General features: G+C 39.8%; 1 protein-coding gene across 1 annotated transcript in view; it reads left to right on the top strand.

Annotated features, from left to right (window-relative positions):
• nkain2 (sodium/potassium transporting ATPase interacting 2) overlaps positions 1-22780 on the top strand; it is an 82503-nt gene that overhangs the window by 49796 nt on the left and 9927 nt on the right. The window contains exons 4-5 of the mRNA XM_069158423.1: positions 6335-6535; positions 17713-17773. Coding sequence (XP_069014524.1) covers positions 6335-6535; positions 17713-17773 — 262 coding nt within the window. The remainder of the gene's footprint in view (positions 1-6334; positions 6536-17712; positions 17774-22780) is intronic.

The raw sequence follows: 22780 nt of genomic DNA, 5'->3' as shown, positions 1-22780 counted from the left end.
ACAAAACCTCTCAAGAAGATAGGATCGCTTATCTGATACAGCACAGAGAAAAAAAGAAATCAAATGTGCCTTTTATATCAGTAGTCGCTGTTGTCAGTGCAGGTTGCGCATTTTACTGCTGGATAAATTGTAGAAGAAATATGACGGTAAATCAAACTGCAAACCACCCAATTCTTCCCCGAAGAAAGTAGAAGACAGATTGCCAGGGCCGGTCTGAATGCTAATAGTCGCTTAATTTTACCCCCTTCAGTATTCATTCAGCATCGGCGATTGATACGATGAATGAGAGGATCCCACACATTTAATCATTGGCGTTCTAGTTAAAACATCCACCCTGATTCACTGAGTAAATCCATCAACCCTGACTGTGTTTGATCAATGGATGCATTTGTTGAAATCATGGCATGAAATTGCCTTTTTTCATCAACACGCCTCTAGTGGGACATTTCTACCAGCCAATTTCATCATTGGAGCCGTGAGCTGTTATTACTGGTGATTAGATTAGATTATTCATTGTTACTGTATAGTTTCATGTGCAACGGCAAGAGTGAGTTTTGACTTGTTCAAAGAGAGCGAGCTGATTGAGCACGGATTGGCTGTATGCCGCAGTAGATAATGGATCTGAGTGACTTGACTGCTGCAGTCAAACTTGTTGCAGGGCTTGGATGATGGCATGTTTTATTCTCCAGCCTTAATTATAATGGATTTAGCCTGACTGTGTTAGCAATAAAGTTATATCGTACTGTGCTTGTGAAACTCCTAGTGCCTGTATTTTAACACCCCTTAAGAGTGTACTTCTTGATGTTTCGGGTGAGTGTGGGCGCTTAATGCTTTGCTATGATCTCTAGCAAGATGCTGACTTTGTCTGAGGTGTAGCAGGCCAAAATAAAAGCTGAAAGATGCTAAAACGCTCTGTAGAGCTGATTTGCAGTGCCATGTACGTGTTTTTTTTTGTGTTCCTAAAAAGAGTAGTTTGCAGATTTTCAACCCAATTTGTATCAATATAGAAATCACCAGTAGTACTCTATGATACATACTGTATGTAATTTCCCACAATGTAGCTGGACATGCAGCTACTTTTTGGGGGTGTGCACATAATTCGTTTTTTAGTGCACAGAAATAAAACACAAGCTCTGATAGGACTTTTTTACAAAAACACACAATTAGCCCATTGAAAGCTTCGATTAGCACCCCCCCCCCCTCCCACCTCTCATAAAATTGTGGAGTCCACCTGGGAAATGGGTAGAAGATCTATAATTGGCCCACCAAACTGAAAGATTGAAGGGGGTTATGTTGAGGCATTTGATTAGAGATGGTAATGGGTTTGGTGTGGTTAAGGTCAGGGGTAGGTTCTGGAACAGACTTCATCTCTACTACTCCCAAGCACATATGCACACACACACACACACACACACACACACACACACACACACACACACACACACACACACACACACACACGCAATTCCCTAACACCCCCAACCAATCTGATAGAAGAGAAGTGCTTGAAGCATTATGGGTTAAGGCCTCATCTAACACCCATGGGAAATCACAGCAAAACAATGTAAGGAGATGCACCGTGACTGATTATATTGGTGTGAAATAACATAGAAAATGTTGAGAGAAAATGATGGAAAAAGAAGATAGAGCCACTGATAGAGAGTGAAATAGAGTGAAAAATGGACTTTAGAGAGAATAAAACTAATATTGGCCCCTTCCTGATTATCTGCCCTCGAGCCTGAAGGTCTGGGGGACTGTTGTGGTCTGTCTGTCTGTCTATCTTTCTGTTTGTATGTCTGTCTCACTACATGACTGCTGGAGCTTGTATTATGTTTTTAGAGACAGTTTGTGTTATTGATGTGTGTGTGTTTGTGTCCTGGGAGCAGATATTGAAGCACTCGTGGGGAAAAACTGGCCCTCCCTCCCAAAGGCCTTTCCTTCATCAACCCACCCATTCACCTGTCTATCCATCCATCCATCCATCCATCCATCCATCCATCCATCCATCCATCCATCCATCCATTACTGAAATTATCTCAGTCAATCTCAGTGCCTTGAACATTTTTACTCAGATCTGTATTTTTGTTCAATTAACTTAGAACCAATAAATTGACGCAGTTGATAACATCCCATCTACATTTAGTCCAGAGGATTGTGACCTCAACATATTGTACAAATGGAAAACAGGGTTAATATATTAGAAAAAAAACATGTTAGCATCAAGTTATTCATTGTTCATTTCCAAGTACCTTTTTGTCACACACTCTCAAAGTTTACAGTTGTTTTTTTTTATGTTAGAAATGTGAAAACTGAAAATGCCATTTTTGTTTGATTTTGTTGTTTTAATTGTCGAGGTGTCCCTGCGGCTCCAGGTAGCATTATAAGAGCATCAGTCCCTCTTCGTTGACTGTCAAACCATCAGAGGAAAGAGCGTTGTGAATGTTCTTTTCCACTTCCATTCCTTTACCTCTTGGGAGTGGAAGACAAAGGAAAATACAGAGGTGGGAAATTGAGGGGAAATTGAGAGAGAAGGAGAAAGCGAGAGAGAGAGTGGGGGGGGGGGGGGGGGGGGGAGGCAGAAAGACGAGGAAGAGGTGGAGAGAGGGGAAGAGCAGCAACAGATGTGGTTCACTGAAGCGGCACTAGCCCACAGTCAGAGACAAAGACCTGAGAGCATGATCCTCAGCGAACACACTGGAAATTATAGACTGTGTGTTATTGCGTGTGTGTGTGTGTGTGTGTGTGTGTGTGTGTGTGTGTGTGTTCGTGCATGCGTGCGTGCGTGCGTGCGTGTGTGTGTGTGTGTGTGTGTGTGTGTGTGTGTGTGCATGTGCATGTGTGTGTGTGAGAGAGAGAGAGAGACAGAAAATGTGAAGAAATATGTGGAGGAAAGATGTGGAGAGGCTGGAGAACATTTGGAAATGGCGCTTGGTAACGAACACATACACACACACATACAGTAGGAAATATGAATACAACTCGAGCCAACATTTTTCATACGAGGTTGCGAACCAAACAGCCCATTCATTATTACACAGATTAATATCTCAAGATTATTTTGGAGCTATGGCTTCATCTTCTTAGTGTGTTAAAAGCCGCATTGCTAAATAAATTCCACAATATAAGATCAATATATCAATGCCAGTACACAGCTGCAATGTAATTGTTTCGTATTCCACTGGTGAGTGTGGAGTAGTTTGAGCTTTGTCTCCAAATCCTTCGCAGAGGTTGCGAACACGGCGACTCTTAATATTTGGATTATTCATGGTTTAGGGAAATCATTTCTGATGAATTTTTTTTTCCATCTGCAAAGGCAGATTATTGTTATGGCTGCTCACTGCAGCTGAATGAAAAGAAAGGAGATAATACACTTTTTCATTAGCAGCACCTGTCTAGTTCCGAGCTATCGTACGGACCGTGTAACCTTAACGACGCTCACTACACAGGCACGGGATACTCAAACATGGATCAGTAGAAACAGGAAACAGAAAGGTGTAACTTGTTTGACAAGGAGTCGTTCTTGTTTTTTATATTAGTGTGAAAGAGTTGAACTAGACAACAAGATCTCATGATGATGTTTCTTCAGTGCAGGAAAAATCGAGTTCAGGGTGACAGGTTAGCATGGAGACTGTTACACAGGGAGGAGCAGCAGTCTTGGCTCTGTCCAAAGATTAATGAAACCCTGGTCCCAAAACCTCTAAAGCTCACTAATTAGGCACATTCTTATCCATATTTAACAGAAAAAGTATAATGTGATACCTTAGAGATGTTTGGAGGTATATTTTGTTAACATTTTCCCTGTTCCTAGTCTTTATCCTGAGCATGTTAACGGTCTCCCGGCTGTAGGGTTGTATTTGCTGTACAGATATATGAGTGGTGTCATTCTTCTCATCAAATTCACCAGGCGCAAAGGCTGATTAGCATATTTGTTTTAAATGTCAATCTCTTTGCATAAAGCAGGCATATTGAATCTTAAAGCAGGTTTACCTGCCCTGCAGTTTTGCTTATTGCTGTTACTTTTACTCTCATTTTGAACATTTTGAAGTTTTTCCTCCCATTAAAACACTGACACTCTGCACCCAAGTTTTCACTGCGAATAAACCAAATGAACAGAAAAAAACCTGTTTTCAGTGTTGACTATGGGAGAATGAGAAAATGTACCATTCACTATAATCCTTGTTTACCTTTTTTTTTTTGGTCATTATTATTTTCCTATGGCACAAATAAATATAATATATTTATATATAATAAATAAATATTTTGGTAATAGTGCAATGTTATGTGAAATGCATAGTTTTTAACTACCACCCACAACCCACCCCCTTTGACCTAAGTCATCTAGAATCCTAAGGAAAACCCTATTTAATGTATTTTATCATTTAAGTTAAGTTTAAGTTTTTTATGTAAATTCATTCGTGCTGGTCTGTCATTTTCTCAAGTTGAATTGAAGCTGTAGCTGTAGTTAAGTTTTAGTTTTTTATGTAAATTAATTCGTGCTGGTCTGTCATTTTCTCAAATTGAATTGAAGCTGTAGCTTCTTTTAATCCCATATTCCACAGCTGGTTAACACCACAAACTTTGCCAAACACCTTGGCTGACTTTGAGTTCAATCCTTTTTGCTATTTTTATTGCCTTCACAAAGTGAGCAGATATTACAGAATTACTAGCAGTGCAGCCTGCCAGGTCTGCATGACATTTTGCCAAATTCAGCTTTTCACTGAGAATTACTTCTGTGTTTGTGTGTGTGCGCCTTTTTAAGAGGCTCATTAGGAAAGTACTGATGGATGAAACTGTACTGCAATAATTATGACTACTTTAACAGAAGTAAAGAGAGTGAGAGCAGTGAAAGGCAAAGAAAGAAGAGAGGTGCAAACAGTAAAGACATATAAACAGAGAGGGAGAAGGATGTGCAACAGGGCAGTGATAGACCGAGGGAGAGTGATGGCAGTGAGGGAGCAGGAGAGAAATTTAAAGAGATTTTCCTCATTAAAAAGAGGAGCACAACAAGGGGAGATGGCATTAATCAGAGCTTGGTGCTAATGAGGCATTTACTCATTACGCTGAAATAGAGAGAGAACAAGGAAGAAAAAGAGGGGTGGAAAGTAGGGGAGGGGGTGAGAAGGAGAGGAACGGGAGGCCGCAATATGAATGACTACAAAAAAAAGAGGGAAAACGAAGTAACGGTATGGAGGGAGGTGACAGAGTCAAGTGTGGATGAGGTGGGAGGATAAGAGGGACAGGTAAAGATGAAGTGGAGCATACAGAGCGGAATCGGATGATGTTAATGTCAATGGAAAATCTCTATTTAAATTTCTATTTAAAGATTTTCCAGTAAGTGAATTTAAACACTGACAGTATATTCCTGTTGAAAATTAGTGAGTTCCCCACACTGCAACTGCTGTTTGTATACTCTTTACTTCTTCTTTACTACTTATACTCTATACTTTCTTTTAGGTTGTTGTTTTATCTACCATGTCAGTAACATCAAACCACCGATGGCTCACTTTCTTGAAACAAAAACTAATAAAAATTTGTATAGATAAACACAAGAAAATCATAGTTTTATCTTTTTTTTTTAATGTCCCGGTAAATAGATGTGTTAAAAGCCATATTTGCTTTTTCAGAATGCTTTTAAACTGCATTTTTATTTGACTAATGGCAAAGCATTGCATGAACAAATGTGTGTGGTGGCGTTCGGGTGGTTTGAATGGCTTGTTTGTGTTATGATCTGTGTCTCTCAATGCTAAGTGGAGTCATAACATTTAAACCAAGAAGACAGTCGTAACTGATTTGTTGTGCATCTATGAGAATTAACGAGAATGAGGAGGAGCCTGAGCTGATGCTCCGCATTGGAGCTGCAAGGGCCATTATTATCTGGTTGAAGTGGAACTAAAATAACGTGGGACAGAAAGTGTGATAATTCTAAGTGACCTCTACCAGTGATGGGACTGTTAATGCTGTGTTGGACAAACTGAATAAATAAAGGCAGGAAAATGTCTCAATATTTATAGAACAACAAGACCAAGAGTTAACGTGCTGTAGTTTATCTGCTGACCATGTCCCCATCTTTGTTTGGCAAGTTAGCACGCCACCTTATTGTCATTGTTTTAACCTCACCTGTGCATGATTCAGTTCTAATCCGAATGATCCCACATCATTGGAATAATACATCTATTTTTAGCTCAAACCTCTCATCTCCTTTCCATCTAAAATGAAACAGTTTGGTTTGTATTAAAACCTGGTTAAAACCTGCCTTGACATTCAGCCTTGTTTCTATTCTGTCCTCTGTCTGAGGATGTAATTCAACTCTCTTTCTGTCGGTCTGTTTTGCCAGGACTCTGACCTTGTCCTGACGTTCAACCTGTCCATGCATCGCTCCTGGTGGATGGAGAACGGCCCAGGGTGCAGGGTGACACCTATCACCCCTCCTCCCTCCTGGGCACCCGAGGACCACCGATATATATCTATATCTGGCTGTCTGATGGATTTCCAGTTCATAGAGGTGGCTCATTCTTCGCTGCAGATACTCCTGGCCGTAAGTACTTGAGCTAAACAAGGGCTTTCTAGAATGCACCGTAATTTCAAAGTGAAGTACTTGCATGTAGGACACATACTCTGGGTTTACAAAGCCTCTTTACTACTAGGAACCTAAACAGTGCTTTCAACAGGTGCTACTGTTACAAAAAGATCTGAGCAGACTACATTTTTTTCCATATTTGTAATTTTGTAAAGAATATTGAACACAAACCAATTTGAATGCTGCATTGTTTAAGTTTGGTCAGAGGAAGGGCAACTGCTCCCCGCTGTCACCAGTCTTTATGCTGATGACTCCAGCAAAGTACTTCAGAAAAATAGCATTAATATTTTTATTCTGTGGCCACATGAGGGAAGCAGAACAAGCTCTAAGCAAAATAATGACACATTATCATCTTATAGACTTATTATAATGAGTGCGTTACCGAACAATTTATGCCTATTTTCACATCCAAAAAATTTAAATATTAAGTCTTCTAGATTTTTTTTAGGTTGCAAACTTGTTTACCCATAAAGATTAATATTATTCTCATATTACTTGCAAAAATAAAAGGTTAAAAAAAAAAATCAACTATTCCTATTAGTTTTTCTGAAGTTTTGACGTTGGTTTGCATTAGCTGTTTATTTTATTTTTTTTAAGTCTGTTTTCAAAGTGTTGTTTCTGGTTTTTGTGTTTTAATATATGCAGTGATTAAATGTTTGCATGAAGAGTTTTTCTATGTCTGATGTGTGACAAAGTGCTTTGAAATGAATGTATGTTGTTCTGATGTTCTATACAGTTACACTCGCCAGTACATTAAGTGTAATGTACTCTTTAAGTGTATTCCAGCCATGCCGGCTTTTTTGTCTGCTGCAGTGGTTAAGGGAATTGTGGGTAATTCTGCAACTTTGTGGTTTCTGTTTTAGAGTAAAATATAGTATCTTGGCTCCATTAAGTTAATAACTTTATACCCTCATTAACATAGAATAGGCTGGATAAGCTGCTTTGGAAACTCTCCCCCTATCTCTGTTTTCTGTGTGCCTCTCGGTCTCATTTCATTGTTGCAAAAGCGATTTTCTTCTCTGTTTCCCTCTGCCTGTCTCTTACCCTCGCCCTCTGTATTTATTCCTCTCCTGCACTGTCAAACTGTAATAATTAGGAGGATCAGAAGAGGGAACAGAGGGAAAGAAAGAGTGGGAATGAGGGAGGCCTGTCACGTTTCATCTCAGTCTCCTGTGTACTGTTGCTCTGTTTTTTCACTGTGTATATACGAACACAGACACACAAACAAACCCGCACTTTAATGTTACTGCATGCATTATTACATCAACAGTAAGACTTCGGATGGGAGTGAATCTATGTATTTTTCTTTTTCTGCACCTTCCTCTCTTACTATGCACAACTGTCCCCTCTCCTCATGTACTCCCTCTCTGAAAATCGATAGTGGTACTTATATTGTGGCTGAGTGCCAAGCCACCACACAGCTGTACCACTGTCTCACTGTAATTGGTGTGTGGAAACACTGTCATGCTCCATGAGCACAAACTCACCAGTCTGACGGGTTCACTGGATAACTGGATGGCTGGTTTACTGTAATTGACTAAACTGTACCCGAAACTGAATGATTGGACATCTGCAAGTTTTCTGATTAGCTGATTCTTGGCAGTGAAAAAAAAAAGGAGTAAAAGGGTATTTGGGATGCGTAAGGCACAAGTTTTCAAGAAATCAAGTCACAAAAACAGATGAGGATATGGCTGGACAGTGTGTTGAAGAGGAATTGTCACTGTGGCTTTGCAGCTGTCAACTTCTTCAACAGAATATGTTTTTGTTTGGTTGGGTGGTCAGTTGGGTACGTAATGGACTAGTCTGCCTCTGTGATTGGCTTACTGACTGTTTGATTTTGTCTCTAGCTTACTGAGTTACAGATTCATATGATGCACCACTGCTGACTGAACCAAAACAAAACTTTGAAATTATTCTTTATTTCTACAATGAATACGAGGAGGCGGCACAGTGGTGCTCCGGATTCCTCCCACCATCCAAAGACATGCGTGTCAGGTTAATTGGTGGTTCTACAAATTGCCCTTAGGTGTGAATGAGAGCATGAATGGTCTTTGTTTCTGTCTGTCTTTCTGTGTTGGCCCTGTGATGGACTGGCAACCTGTCCAGGGTGTACCCTGCCTTTGCCCAAAGTGAGCTGGGATAGGTTCCAGCACCCTGTGACCCTGTTCAGGATAAACCGGGTTTAGATAATGGATGAATGAATACGAGGGCTGATCAAAAAGTGCAACATTATGACGTGAACAGAGCAGGGGTAGGCTTTGAGATTCATGAGTAAATATTCCAAGTTTCTTCACATGATCATCATCAGTACCTGAATTGCACACATTTTTCTGACCGCTGGTGAAGGTGCTTCTGCGCCATGGACTTGAGCATAAAGCGCATGTCAAATTTTGTGTCAAACTCAGGAAATTGGTAATGAAGACCATTCGAATGCCTACAGCATTGAGACAATGAGCCGGGCGAGGTGTTTTGAGTGACATCAGAAGGGGAAGAACGTCACTGACTGGTGGGTTTTCGTTGTCATCCGCAGAGCTTTGTGACGTGAAATCTTCCAAATCCAAATGTGACACTCTGAGACTTCTGAGAGAAAACGTGGTACAAATGACTTGAACTGTGGTGCAATTGCTCCTTGGTTCAACAACATAACGATATGCCTGTTCACAAGTCTCAAGTTTCTCTATGACAATAACCACTACACCTACTAAAATGGATTTTGCTCCCTGCGACATCTTTGTTTTATCAAAATGTTGACACAGAATTTCAAGGTTTCTCTGCTCAAGTTTCAGGTCCATGGCGAAATTGCAGATGTAAAATATGTTCATGTTGGTCACAAAAATGTGTGTAACAGAGGTGTTGATGTTGATCAAGCGACAGAACATGAAATACTTACTCATAAAGGTTACAGCTTCGTGCACATCACGGTGCCACGCTACGTTTGCTTGCAACACGGGCAGTCTCTGAACGTTTTCATCACCCTTTGTAAGAACATGTATCTCATACAGTATTAAAAAAAAAAAGCAAATTAGGCTTTGTCCAATTGTTCATACACAATATTTTATTTCATGTACATGTTAAAATGTTACATAATTTATTGATGTCCGACATTAGAGGCTGATTGATTGTTGCTTGTCTGTTACAGTGTTATTTTTCATGAGTTTTCATTATTTTTCCAAACTTTACAATATCTTTACAAAGTCATTGCAAAGTATGAATATAATCTGTGCTCAGAACGAACAGCGGGCCACTCTGTAGATCTACACAGTGCTCAGTGAAATGTAGGCCATCTCGGCCAGTCTGTGGCATAGTTGGGGAATGCTTAAGCATGACTTCCGTATTTACAGGGGTTTTTTTCTGCTTTATTGTACCTGGTAACAGCAGAAAGTGAAAATCAAGTTATATTTCACAACAAAGAAATGTCTGTGACGGAGCTTTCTGCTGGCTCATTGGTCTAGAGTGGAAGTAATTTCATTGATTAGCATAACTTCAGCCAGAGTGGAGCAACTAATCAGTGAAATTCCCCACTGCTGTTTTTGGTTGGGAGGAAAACCTGCAGACAGTCCTCCACTGCACACAGTTAAGTAACATTGACTATTAAACATAATGAAGAAAATTAGCCTTAGCTATGCCATCTTGTTTACATGTTACCCCATCAAGGAACCCTGTACAATATCAAAATGCTTAGTCAAATATGTTGGGCTCCAAATGGGCCTCTACCCTTGATACATTTCTGGTGTAGCATCCAAAATGAGGATAGTGCTGTCAAAACCTCTAACCAGCCGGCAGCTTACACTTTCAGACAGCCATGGCCCTCTGCTCACGTTGCAGCTGCTCAAAGTAATCATTTCAGTTGCAGATAATTGCAGCACCTTGTAAACCATATTGGACTGCATTCACAGTATTCATAACAATTTATTTGACGATTTTATGTCTAACTCTTTCAAAACAGTGAACAAAACTAAAACACAATCAAAAAGTTACATAATAAAATGATTCAGACAACTTTGAGCTCCCAGCTGTGATGCCCATTTAGAAAAATCTGGGGAAAAACAATGCGTCCTTTCTCTCATAATGATCTGTAAGATGACAGTGATCTGTAATGACCACAACACACTGTGGATTCTGTTAAAGGTCCCGTATTTTGTAATTTTATTTATATCCAGACTTCCTTTTTTTAGGAAAAGATAGGTGCCATATAAATACTATGAATATGTCAAAACGCTTAGTCCAAGGAGAAATTACGAAAGTCCATATTCAGCGACAAGCCAGTTGAACTTCTATAAGGTTTCGATGTCACAAACTCGTCCTCATGTCATATGTCTGCCCTCAGCACAACTTTTATGTGAAAGAAAACACAAAGTGGTCATTCTGTTTCAGTAACTAGTAAGCAAGAAGATCAAAGAAAAACTGCAGTTGGCCAGAGAGTTCATCACTCAGAAAAGAATCAGCCAATCAGCCGAATGGGTCATGTGTCAATATCAATGTGCCATAAAGACACAGACACAAAAGACCCTGTTCCTGGTAGAGCTCCAGAGAGAAGCTTCAGAGATGTAAAACTATATTGTATTTTTGGTACTTAAAACCACAAAAACATCTTATGGATATCAATACTGCAAATAGAACACTGGGAAAAAAAAGGGTAAAACATGGGACCTTTAATATAGTCAATTTATGTGAACATGTGATTGTTTATAAATTGTAAAATTTCGATGTCGCAAAAAAATGACAAACTGCTTCTATTTTTCCGTCCTCACCATTAGGAAAGAAGCAGAGTCATTAGCATATGAGATGTTTTTGTTTTATTGTCATTTGTATTGACTGAATTGAATGTGACATTGTTTTCATTGGCTTCAGACAACGATGTCATGTTCGGGTCAAATTGCATTCATGGAAGAAGACCAGATTGGTTTTCATAGCTGTTGTTATTCAGCGATGAAGGTAAGGGAGAGGAAAGAGAAAGAACAATGCATGACAATTGAATGTCAGTCAACCAAAGCCACCACTGTGCTCCACAGCACTAATCCTGTCTTTGCTGAATAAGTAAAACCTCTAATTTTTGTTTTGTTTTTGCTTTTTTTTCAAATTAAGACAGGTATCAATGAAATTCTTGAATCAATTAAACAAAAGCGTGCATCAGTGGCAGTGGCAAAATTTATGCAAAACCGTGTTTTAGTCAATTTATGGTTCATTTGTTGTCAGTCTAAGCTGTTTATAGTTTTGCAGAAGCATCAAACAACAGTTCAAACAAATTTAGATGTAATCACTGATTGTCGTGTTACAGCAATATTTCAGTGCAGTTCGAGCTAACAAAATATGTTTGTCACAAATAATTCACAGAGAAGATGGGAAGACTGGAGCAAAATGTTAGTTTGAGTTTTAGTCGGCATCATCGGCACATAAACTTGTTTAATCCGATGAATGTGACACCATCACAACACAACTCATCTGCTGTAGACTGACATAGCCGTAATGGATTCTCTCATTGGAGATGAATTCATTTTCCATCACTGAGTAGTGCATCCAACACAAAGCAAGATTAGCCGACAGATAGGCAACAACTCTATAATTAAGATTCAGCATAAACATTGTGAATGTTGCGAGACAGGAAATGGGACAGAATTCATTATGGATCTAAATAACATTGTGATGTCGTTCAAAAGCTGGACATGCTTTAACCTGTGAGCTGATTCAGTTTTTTTCAAGTTTACAGAGAAAATGCAAGGCCGACAGTCTTTTCCGCTGCATTCGTTTGGGCAAAATGCAATCTCACCTTCCCCTCTGCTGGAGGACAAACTGCATCACTGGGTGACTGACCTATAGACGCCCTCCCCTGGCATCTGTCCTTGCGTTTGTAAAAGGTCTCATCCCGTGATGCTGTGTCTGAATTTTCTGGTCTATGCAGAACACACACTGTAGATATCCTCCTCTCCTTACTGAGCACCAGCTGCTTGACATTCAACAAATTTCTCCCTGTGCTGCTTTCAAAACTTGCAGGTGCTATCACAATCTCTTCTAAGGGAGCATTTGGGACATGGAAAGAGTGATGATGCAGTTATTGTTTCTTAGTTTATTGGGAATTCCTTGCCTGGAATGTATATTGTGAATGAAGCCCTGCAGTTTTATAGGATCCTCCAGCAATTTGGCCACAGTGTTAGCTGTAAGGTTCGCAGGAGAGCTTTTACCTGCCAGGTGACGGTAAAATCTATTAATAGGACAGATACCTTGACACTGTATTGACACTGGCTACATCACAGTTTACTGTGGTAAAGACTATAACTATAACTACTAGTTTAAAATGCCAAGAATAAGCGTATTCAATGTATATCAGAATCAGATTTCATTGCTAAAAGATTCATATTCCTGCAGTAACCTACAGACCTCTTAAATTTTCGTTGTCTATTTATTTATTACATATTTTATCCATACTAGTGTAGAACTGTTTGTTTTGGGCCAGAATAAAAACACTCAATAACTCTTTGACGAATTGTCATTAACTTTGTTTACAGTTATTAATGGTGGCTAAAGGATGGCCCCTTATGGCTTTGGTGATGCACTGACTTTTCCTCTCGCACCACCATAAGGTTGATATTTGTTGTTTTGCATTAAATTTCTTGAAGACTCCTGGTTGGAATCTCATTTATATTTTGTTCAAACATTGATGGCCTGCAGAGGATAGTGTTCACTTTGATGATCCACATTGTTTCTGGTGTCCTTCAGTTTGTGACCAGGTACCTGCAATGCTGAAAAGATGGTAAACATTGGCTTGTTAGTATCCTGGCATTAGCGTTCTGCTCAAAGCACTGCTGTGCATAAGTACAGTCTCAAAGAGCCTCAAGCATGGCTGTAGACTCTTTGTCTGATTTGTTATGTATTACATCCATGTGCTTTTTTTTTTTTTATTCCATCCATTCTTTGTCCACACTACTTATCCTTTCTAGAGGGGTCACCAGTCTATTACAGGGCTGGCAAATAAACACAAACAAGCATTCACTCGAACAATTACACCTGTAGGCAGTTTAGAGACTCCAATTCAAATGGTTTTTCACTGTTGAAGGACCGAGCTGACTGGCAGGTATAAACCCAGCATAGTCTTTTTGTATCTTGCATGGTGACAGCACTAACCACTGCAGCACCCCCTTTCATTTTCATTCCATTTAAAAAAAGAATTTAAATATTGTTAACGCAGACTAATCTGGTGTTAAGGCTGAGTGGGAGCCATAAAATGAATTTATCAAGACATTGCTGATAAACTTCAGGGGTTCAAATGGATGCCTGTAAATGTCTGTCAGTTTAAAATGGCCCAAATTGGGCGGGGTGCTCACTTTGCAGTCATTATTATTGCAAATATTTGTTTAGAACATTTTGTTCAAGCTCTGAAAAGGAAAAATGTTACAATCAACCACTGTGGAGAGGAAAGAACATGTACATTTGACAGTTTATTACCCATATCATTACCTTTCTCCACTTTAGGATAACGCCACCAGGCTTTACTAACTTACTGTTGCATAACTAACTGTGTTTACCATGGCAACAAGCACCTGCTGCGCAGTATGTTTCAGAAATGGGCTGAAGACTGTCCTCCTACCTCCTGGGATGGTGTGAGCCAGTGTGTACATAAAACCATAAAACCGTTCTGTGCTCTGAATGAGCTGCACACCGCTGTGAGGTGAAGTGGTGAAGTTGTACAAGTTTATTGCCTGTCAGGCTGATCAGGGCAGGGATCCTGTCAGAGGCGCTGCTAAAGTAGTGCTGTTTCCGTTTCTGCTCGTCACACCGAACAGCCCTCTGTTTTTCGGCAGCAACTAGGTAACATTAATCCACTGACTAAATGAAACAGGGAGCCGGTGTCTGTCTGAGAAACCAAGAAGAAGCTCACTTAAATTCAGCCCATATAAATGCCAACAGAAGTAGAAAATGTGGATAGAGGAAAAGCTCAAATACCACATCTCTCTCTTTAGTCATGCACACACTAACTTAAACTGCACTCAGTCACTATTATTATCAACCTATAGCTGATAATTATTCATTAGCTTCACAAAAGCTTAAAATTAGGAAATGCTACTAAAGAAATTGAAGTGGCAAACACAATTAGTGAAAGAGATGGCAGCGCAAGTTACCAGTGTGTCAGATTTAGGGGGATCTATTGGCAGAAAGGGAATATTATAATCATAATCCTGTTTTGATTTGTTTATAATCACTTAAAATTAAGAATGATTATGTTCTCATTACCTAATGAGCCCTTTATATCTACATCCGGAGCAGGTCCTCTTACCCAGAGTCTGACATGTTGTACCACCATGTTTCTACAGTAGCCCAGTAGGGACAAACCAAAAAACTGCCTCCAGAGAAAGACTTTCACGTTTCTCACAGGTTTTGTGGCCACCATAGATTATCTTATTCTCCCAGAAGATGAGGGGTGTTGAGATGGTTGCAATCTGCAAACTCACCATTATATGCCACGAAATCCTATGCACTGCTCCTTTAAATCTAAAATGTCAACACTGAATAAAACTGAAGTGCTGAAAGTTGATTTTTCTGTTACAGGAGAGGAACTGCAATCATTAGAGTATGATACATCTTGAATTGTACATTTTTAATCACTGAAAGAAGATGAACACAATTCTCTCTCAATCACATCCTTGAGTACAGTTTCTCTTGTTAACAATAGAGTAATCTGGATGCTGCCTGATTTATTGTATGAGTCACTGGGAGGGAATAATTCAGACTAGAAAATAAATAAATAAAGTTATCTTCAAGGAGAATATCAGTTGCATCATTGTTGGGCTAAGAGATGTGGAAGGTTGTTTGGATATATTTGATCAAAATCTGCGTCGGAGCAACATCCGTTCCTGGAGATTTTATTTTGTTTTTGTTTGGATTTTTTGTTCTTCAGATCTTGTTCCTGCGAAACTCAAAATGCTAAACACTTAACTTTTCAGAGTTCACGAGCAGGATAGTCCAAATATAACTGCAGACCTGCTCAGACCCAGAACTCCAGCCATAAACAAGATAAGGTGCAGACACGTCACAGCCCTCTAACTCATATTGGTGCGGCCCAGCTATCTCAGTTGGATTTCTCCACTTCGGGATGATATAATCAGATTTATTGTAAACAGGATATTATGTTTACAACATGCAGCAACCAAAAAACTTCATAGTTGAGTTTCAAGAATATTAACAGGATATTGATGTGCAGACATACACACTCTCGTCACAGCTGATCAAATATTCTCTATTGCAGGGCAATCTACAACGTGGCTCTCTGTTCCCTGTTCAGTCGCACTAACAAAACTGCACCCAGAAGTCATTTCCAGAGGCAATGAGCCTGTAGGAGACAGAGCGTGCTCCGCATCAGCTTCTCACTCCGTGTGTCAAGAAACTCCCCAAACTCCTGGAAGGCTTTTAAACAACATTTTGACTTTGTGATGTTAAAAGTTTCCTTCAAGTGGAAACTACCAAAACAAAATAAGAATAATTCGAGCTGGATTGGCAGCAGACAGGAGAGGGAGCCTGGTGACAGCCGAGTAGAGTTGATAAGCACCTGTGACCAGAGGTCATTTTTCAAGCCATATCTGCTATGTAATGCTCATTGATTTTCTCATCACCATTGATCCACTATGCTGATACTTGCAGCATTGTCTGCTTCAAGCATTTGGCTCAGCTTTAAGTAAATTCATCCCCCCCATGCAGCAAAACGCTGCGTTTCTGCAACTCATTTACTGAAGAAAGAAGACAGGGAGGAGGCACAAGGAAAAGGTGGAAGGAAAGAAACGGGAAAGGGATATAAACGTAACAGAGAAAGGAAGAGAAGCAGGAAGGAAATAGTGAGAGAGAAACCAGGAGAGAGGAGCTTTGGGAGCTGAACATTATTTAGACTAAATGAGGTCAAGACCTTGAGATATACTCTGAATCTAAAATGTAGTTTTTCACATTGGCAGCTCGCTGTTTGTTCGTGTGTGTGTGTGTGTGTGTGTGTGTGTGTGTGTGTGTGTGTGTGTGTGTGTGTGTGTGTGTGTGTGTGTGTGTGTGTGTGTGTGTGTGTGTGTGTGTGTTGGCATGCGTTCATGTATACCAAGCAAGTCAATGTCATTTGCTCTTCTCACATAAAGCCTTATTTGAGCAATAAGGCCTCTTTATTCAGGGAAGAAGGATGTCCACTTAATGCCTCAAACACTCAAATACAAACACACACATGTTTACCTCAATGTCGGCTTGTATCCTCCTCTCTTCCCACATTTCTTTTACTCTTTCCTCGTATGTCATCGCGGGAGTAATAAGGTCACTAAAATGCCGAACTTACATTGACTGCACCTTCCTGTATATTTGCTCCAATCGACCACCTCCTATCGGTCGCCTTGGAAACAGACAGCCAATGAGAGAGCAGATCAGAGAGCAAAGGTGTTCTGCTCGCGTGGACTGCTGTGTCACTGTCTAAACATCACACACATTAACGCAGGTTTAATGCTGTCTTTCCTGATAACCGAAGAACTTTTGGTGAATGTTTAGCCCCTGTTATTTTCCGGTATGTGAGAGGCTTCAAACAGATGCGTGAGACCATGAGGTAGAGCGATGTGAGGTACTTCTGTTGGACACAACAAAGCCCAGAGAGAGAGAGGGAGACTGGTGGTGCAAGGATTTCATTTTGATGATAGTGACAAACACAGAACTATCCGCCTCGACGTCGGGACACGAAAGCAACAGACCGAGCTGAAAATTCAATTTCAGTGATCACAATCTTGCTTATGTTTCCCCACAGTGCCATTATGGAGAGACGGTTGTGATGCTTCTTTTTTTTTTTTTTTTTTTGTAGTTGTAAGATTTAAAGATGTGATTTAAAACAGTGTCAGTCCAGCTCTGAAACCATGAAAATCTGGTCTAACCTTGTGGTTGTCATTGAAGATGCCAGACGTGTGTGTGTGTGTGTGTGTGTGTGTGTGTGTGTGTGTGTGTGTGTGTGTGTGTGTGTGTGTGTGTGTGTGTGTGTGTCCATTGATTCAAGTGCTCTATGCTATTTCGGAGCAAAATGCCACGGTGCTGTTCTGCTCCACTTACACCAACACCTGTTTTCTCTGTCTGTTCCAACTATTTCTTCTGTGTCTGTGCTTTTCTCACTTTTCCCTCCCTTTCATTGTCTCTAGTTGGTGGGGTTTATCTACGCCTGCTACGTGGTCAAGCTCATTTCTGAAGAAGAGGATAGCTGTAAGTACACAAGTCACACAAAAACACAAAAATCCTCCATTTAAACAGGACGTCTCATCTCTTTTTCAGACAGACATGCGTATCGGAAATATCCTAATGTGGACAAACACGAAACATTCAGGGGTTCATTTAAGTTTCAAACTTTTGCACCTAATTGTTTCACTATCAAATGAGTCAATGAGATGTTGGACACATCCACAGGTGGAAGATGATGTCATTTGGAGAGAGAGCAATGAGAGAGGAAAGAGAACATAGACATTCTGGCTATTGCTATCTTTTTTTTTTTAATGAATTATGACTTGTGAAAAAAAAAAGTATTGACTTTGTATTTCATTAGAGAAGTTGAATGTAAATTTATGGAACCAACCCCTAGCGGCTCTTAGGGGTATTTAAAGCACTTCTGTATTGGCCTCCTTTTTCACAGCTGGAAACTACGTCCACTTTTATATTGGCTGAAACAGACTCTTGACGTGTTGCATGCTTCCAGTTACTCATGTAAAATCTGAATCTTTGACATGATGGCTACATTAGGATCCTTATCAGTCACCATCCGTGCAGCACACATAGAAACATTATTGTTCATGTATTGCAATGCACAGCCAGTTGGTCCTAGTATTATCAGGGTTGCCAACTCTAACACTGTTGGCGTGAAACACTCGCTCTCAGGCTGTCACACTCCCATGCAGACCAAACGAACCTCATGCCAAAATAAAACATTTAAAACGAAGGAAGCCTCAAAGCCCCTCCTTTATGAAAAAATAATCACATAGTTTAAATAGGCTTTCTTTGCACACAGGATAAAGTCTGATAAAAAAATGTTGGTGCTACATTTTTGTCCGTTAACACCGTAAAACCAAAAGCACAAAACATCTTTCGTGTACTGTATGTTGAGTTTTGCCTCATTCATGTTGCTCTACAATTTCACATCTATAACAAACTGAAAATTCCATAATAATAATATTTTCCCATGACTAAGACAGACTCTGTACCAGGTTCAATCAATGAGACTCATCAATAATATATGTCTTGAAAACCATCATTATGAGCTGAAGTTTTAGTTTGTTGCTTCCAGCTGATTGTTGGAGTCTTTGCTATGAGTTTATTAAACACCTGCAGCTTCATACAGCTGTTGGATCAATATGAACGTCTCCAAAGTTAGAGAACTGTGCACCTTTACGGACGTGGCACAACAGCAGTAACTCCATTACCTATTTATAAGCATTAATTATCCTGGACACAGGGACAGGATGGGTCAGGATCTAGTTGCAAATTACATTCTGTCCTTTTCAGCCCATCAGACAGGTGAGCTCTCTCTCACAGAGTCGCAGTTTATGAGCAACAGTCAAATTAGTGGTGACACAGAAGCTCTGCTCGGGTTGAGGCGTGAGCTCAATGGCAGCTATCAGGATATTTTTATTTATATAAAAGTTCAGTATTATGTGTAATCATTATCATAAAAAGGAAAAAATTAAAGATGAGACTGTTTTTGTGTGACTGCTGAGATTTCATCCTTTACATTTAACATAGTGTTAGGTCACGTTGGCTGTGACAGTGTAGACTTTCCAATTCCAACAAGAGCAGGACGTTATTACCTCAGCATCCACAGCTGTTGTGAACACAGTGGTTGTGATAGTCACAAAGAATAACCTGTAATGCCCCCCAACCACATGTAGATACTGTATTTATTGACTTTTTTCCTTGGCACTAGTCTAGGTGGTAAATTAGTTTGCAGGACAGCTCACATCAGGGCTGTCGATATTGAAATTGCGATGATACTGTGGGGATGAAAACTGGTGCTTTGACAAAATATTTACACAAAGAGACTTATTGATTAACATCAGTAATGTGGATATAATGAGTAAAGGCAAATAATATAAACAAATACATCAGTCTGTTAGGTACAGAAGCTGACATCACTTTACTGTAATGCAGCCTTTAAAACCAGGAAAAGAAAACACTATACACAATATTTAAAATATAATATCATATCTGTCTTAAATTACAACATGATATAATGTCGATATATCGCCCAGGGCTGGCTCACATGAGAGCAAGTGACCACACATTTTAATCTGCTGCTCACACATTAGTGTTTTCGGTTTTGTAAAAGAATATAGCCGCCTTCAAACTCTTTAAATGTCCCTCGTTGCGCTGACCACCTCACCAAATGTAGAAATCCAAAAGATTGGAAGTCCCACTGACTGTGCTTGGTTTCGGTTGCCAAGCTCTGACGGCTCGCTGTTGGGAGAGGGATGGCGAATGGTCAATTTGTAATGTATTTGGTAAAGTAGCTTTGATTGGTTTCAAGTCAAGCTGGTAAAGTAATTCCAACATGTTGTCCCCTTTTCTCTCCGTCCCCTCCTGTCCGGTTTTGTTCATTTTCCTCGTAACAAAGCAGCAGGTTTGAATGAAGCAGTCTTGGACTCGGGGTCTTTACAAGTGCTTTAACGACAGAATTCAAAGCGAAACTTGTAGCCCGCAGGTCTCACAGCCGGCCTCGTTCGTTTACAGTGGCGCGCAGAGAAAGAGACGAGGGAGAGAGTGTGAAGGATGAAGAGAGCTAAGTAGATTCATGCTAGATCAAAGTTGCCTTTCATTTGTACTGTAGGTCTCTCCCACATACTTAGCACTTTCAACCGCCATATGCCAAGAAACCGTCAAAAAGAAAAAAAAAGATAGAGGGAGAAAAGACACTGAAAGATGTTCACCAATCCATTCATGCATCATTTATCTTTATTCAGTCTGTTATCAGTTCATCAATAAAACCATGCTGATTGGAAAGTGTGCACCTTTTACAGAGACGACATCTACCACTATTTAAGCATTTTGACAGCCTAAATGAGTCGCATTTAAAGTGTGTACCAGTTACAGACGACGGAAATGAGGCAAATCATCATGTTAATTCTGTTATTTTCGCATTTGAAATGCGGTGTGCATCTGGATGCATTAACTTGAATGAGCTCATTTACCCGAGGCCATCAGTTTAGTTATTCCATTAAAGTAGATGCAGACGTTCTTCCTAGGGATCAATACCCAGACATGTCTTATTCAAAACTGGACTGAGGACGCTGTTTGCTAACATAAATATTGATAGGTAATGAATGCAGATGGGATCAGTGGAAATAGTTTAAAGCGCCGAGAGGAGACACATTTTCCTGCTTTCCTTCCTGCCCAAAGCATATTTTTTGGGGCGGGGGCTGAGATTGACAGGGAGAGGTTATAAAACGGTGACAAAACTACCTAAATAAAATATTAAATCGTCCCACTGTTAAAGTTAGAGTACAGTTCAGAATCATGCATCACTGGATTTATCCCAATTTAATGGAGTATAATTGAGTTTCAGGGCTTATTTTTGTGGCTATTTTTTTAACAGTGCATTTTAATAAGCATGATGATGACAGTGAACCTAAAATGCCATTTTGCCTCTATGTCTTAAATAATTAATGTCCAACAGTTATTATTTGGCCTCTCCTTAAATGTTGTATTTTGGCCCTTGGCTGTTGACGCTGCACATTTCTGCTTATTTTGGACCCCGAGAGAGAGTTTGGTAGAAACAAGCAGCAGAAAGAGCTGCAGGAATATGTTTAGTATTGATGTGAGCGTTTCTGTGCTCACTGATGTGGAACAATGCTGCTTAAAACAGGCATTTGTTCAATCACCCTTATTTTTAATGCAACAACTGAAGGATGAAGTTTGAAATGATGACATTTATCAATTCATTTTGTGTCTTGTATCTCATTTAAAGACCCTGGAAATGTATTGTCGGCTTCTTTTCTTTGGGTAATGTGGGCCCACAATGTCCTGCTCAAATTAGAGCAGTTTTGGATATTTCACAGGAGAGATTTCAATGCTTGTACTCGCTTTCGTCGCTGGTTTTAAGAGGGAAAAGCTACACTGGTAAAAGAGGATGTCAAAATATACAGCATTTCCACAATTAATCAGAGTTTACATTTCAATCAGCACATGAAGACAGTTATGGATCTTTGCTTAAATTGCCAATCAACTGAACATTAACTTTGATTATTATTTAGTTTTATTTTATATATATTTTATGGTCTCAGAATTAGAATTTGAATCCAAGTTGTTCGGAGCTTTGTGAAATTCAGACAAATTTCACCTCTTGATTTTTGCATCATCAGCAGACCATCTATTCATCAGTTCTCTGAATCACATCATTGTTGTGGGAGCTATTTTAGCACACACAGGGCACGATGCAGGCTACACTCTGGGCAGGTTGCTCGTCTATCACACCGCTAGCGCATGCTGACAAACACATTCACACTCGTATTCACACCAACAAGCAATTTAGAGCTTTAAAAGCTTCCAAGTCTGTCTAAATTGCACACAGAGGAAAGGCTCAAAAAGTATGAACGCATGTCACGTGCTTCATTTTCATGTAGGAAAAAGATCATTTTCTCCAGAATAATTTTGGGGCTCCATTGTAATCTTCGTGTTGCCAAGCCTTAATCCTGATTATGGCTGCGGAAAGCGCTGCGTGATAACGCAGTCTGGGAGAATAAACAATAATCAGGGAGCTTTGTCGGGAAATGCACCTCGGGTGAAGAAGCTAATACTCACAGAGGACCAATGAAGATTTTGACTTGCTGAGGAAGCTAATTACTCTGATAATTATTTGGTGCATGTGTGTGTGTGTGTGTGTGTGTGTGTGTGTGTAAGAGGTTAATCATTGTCAGTCTTATCTGTCTCAGAGCTACTCGAATGTGTCAAACAGATTCTAATCAAACATACTCGTACACACAAACACACACACAGATAAGTACACACACCTGGAGATAACTGAAGTAATATTCAGATGATCAGTCTTTGTGTTTGTAAGTCATTAGTAAACATTCAGGAATTCAACCGAATGACAGCAAATTTCAAAAAAATGTTTGCTCCTGTTGGCTTGCTGGTGTCTCGTAACATGTTCACCTATTCTGGAGAGAACTGTTCATCCGCTTCCACATTCATTAGACATATCTCGAACCTTATGAATTACATATCTGA

This window comes from Embiotoca jacksoni, unplaced genomic scaffold (assembly GCF_022577435.1).
Source record: "Embiotoca jacksoni isolate LCO1_2020_lvr unplaced genomic scaffold, fEmbJac1.0.p SCAF_23, whole genome shotgun sequence".
NCBI classification, from domain to species: domain Eukaryota; kingdom Metazoa; phylum Chordata; class Actinopteri; family Embiotocidae; genus Embiotoca; species Embiotoca jacksoni.
The sequence above is the reverse complement of the archived record's forward strand: the minus strand, read 5'-3'. Positions and strand labels throughout refer to the sequence as shown.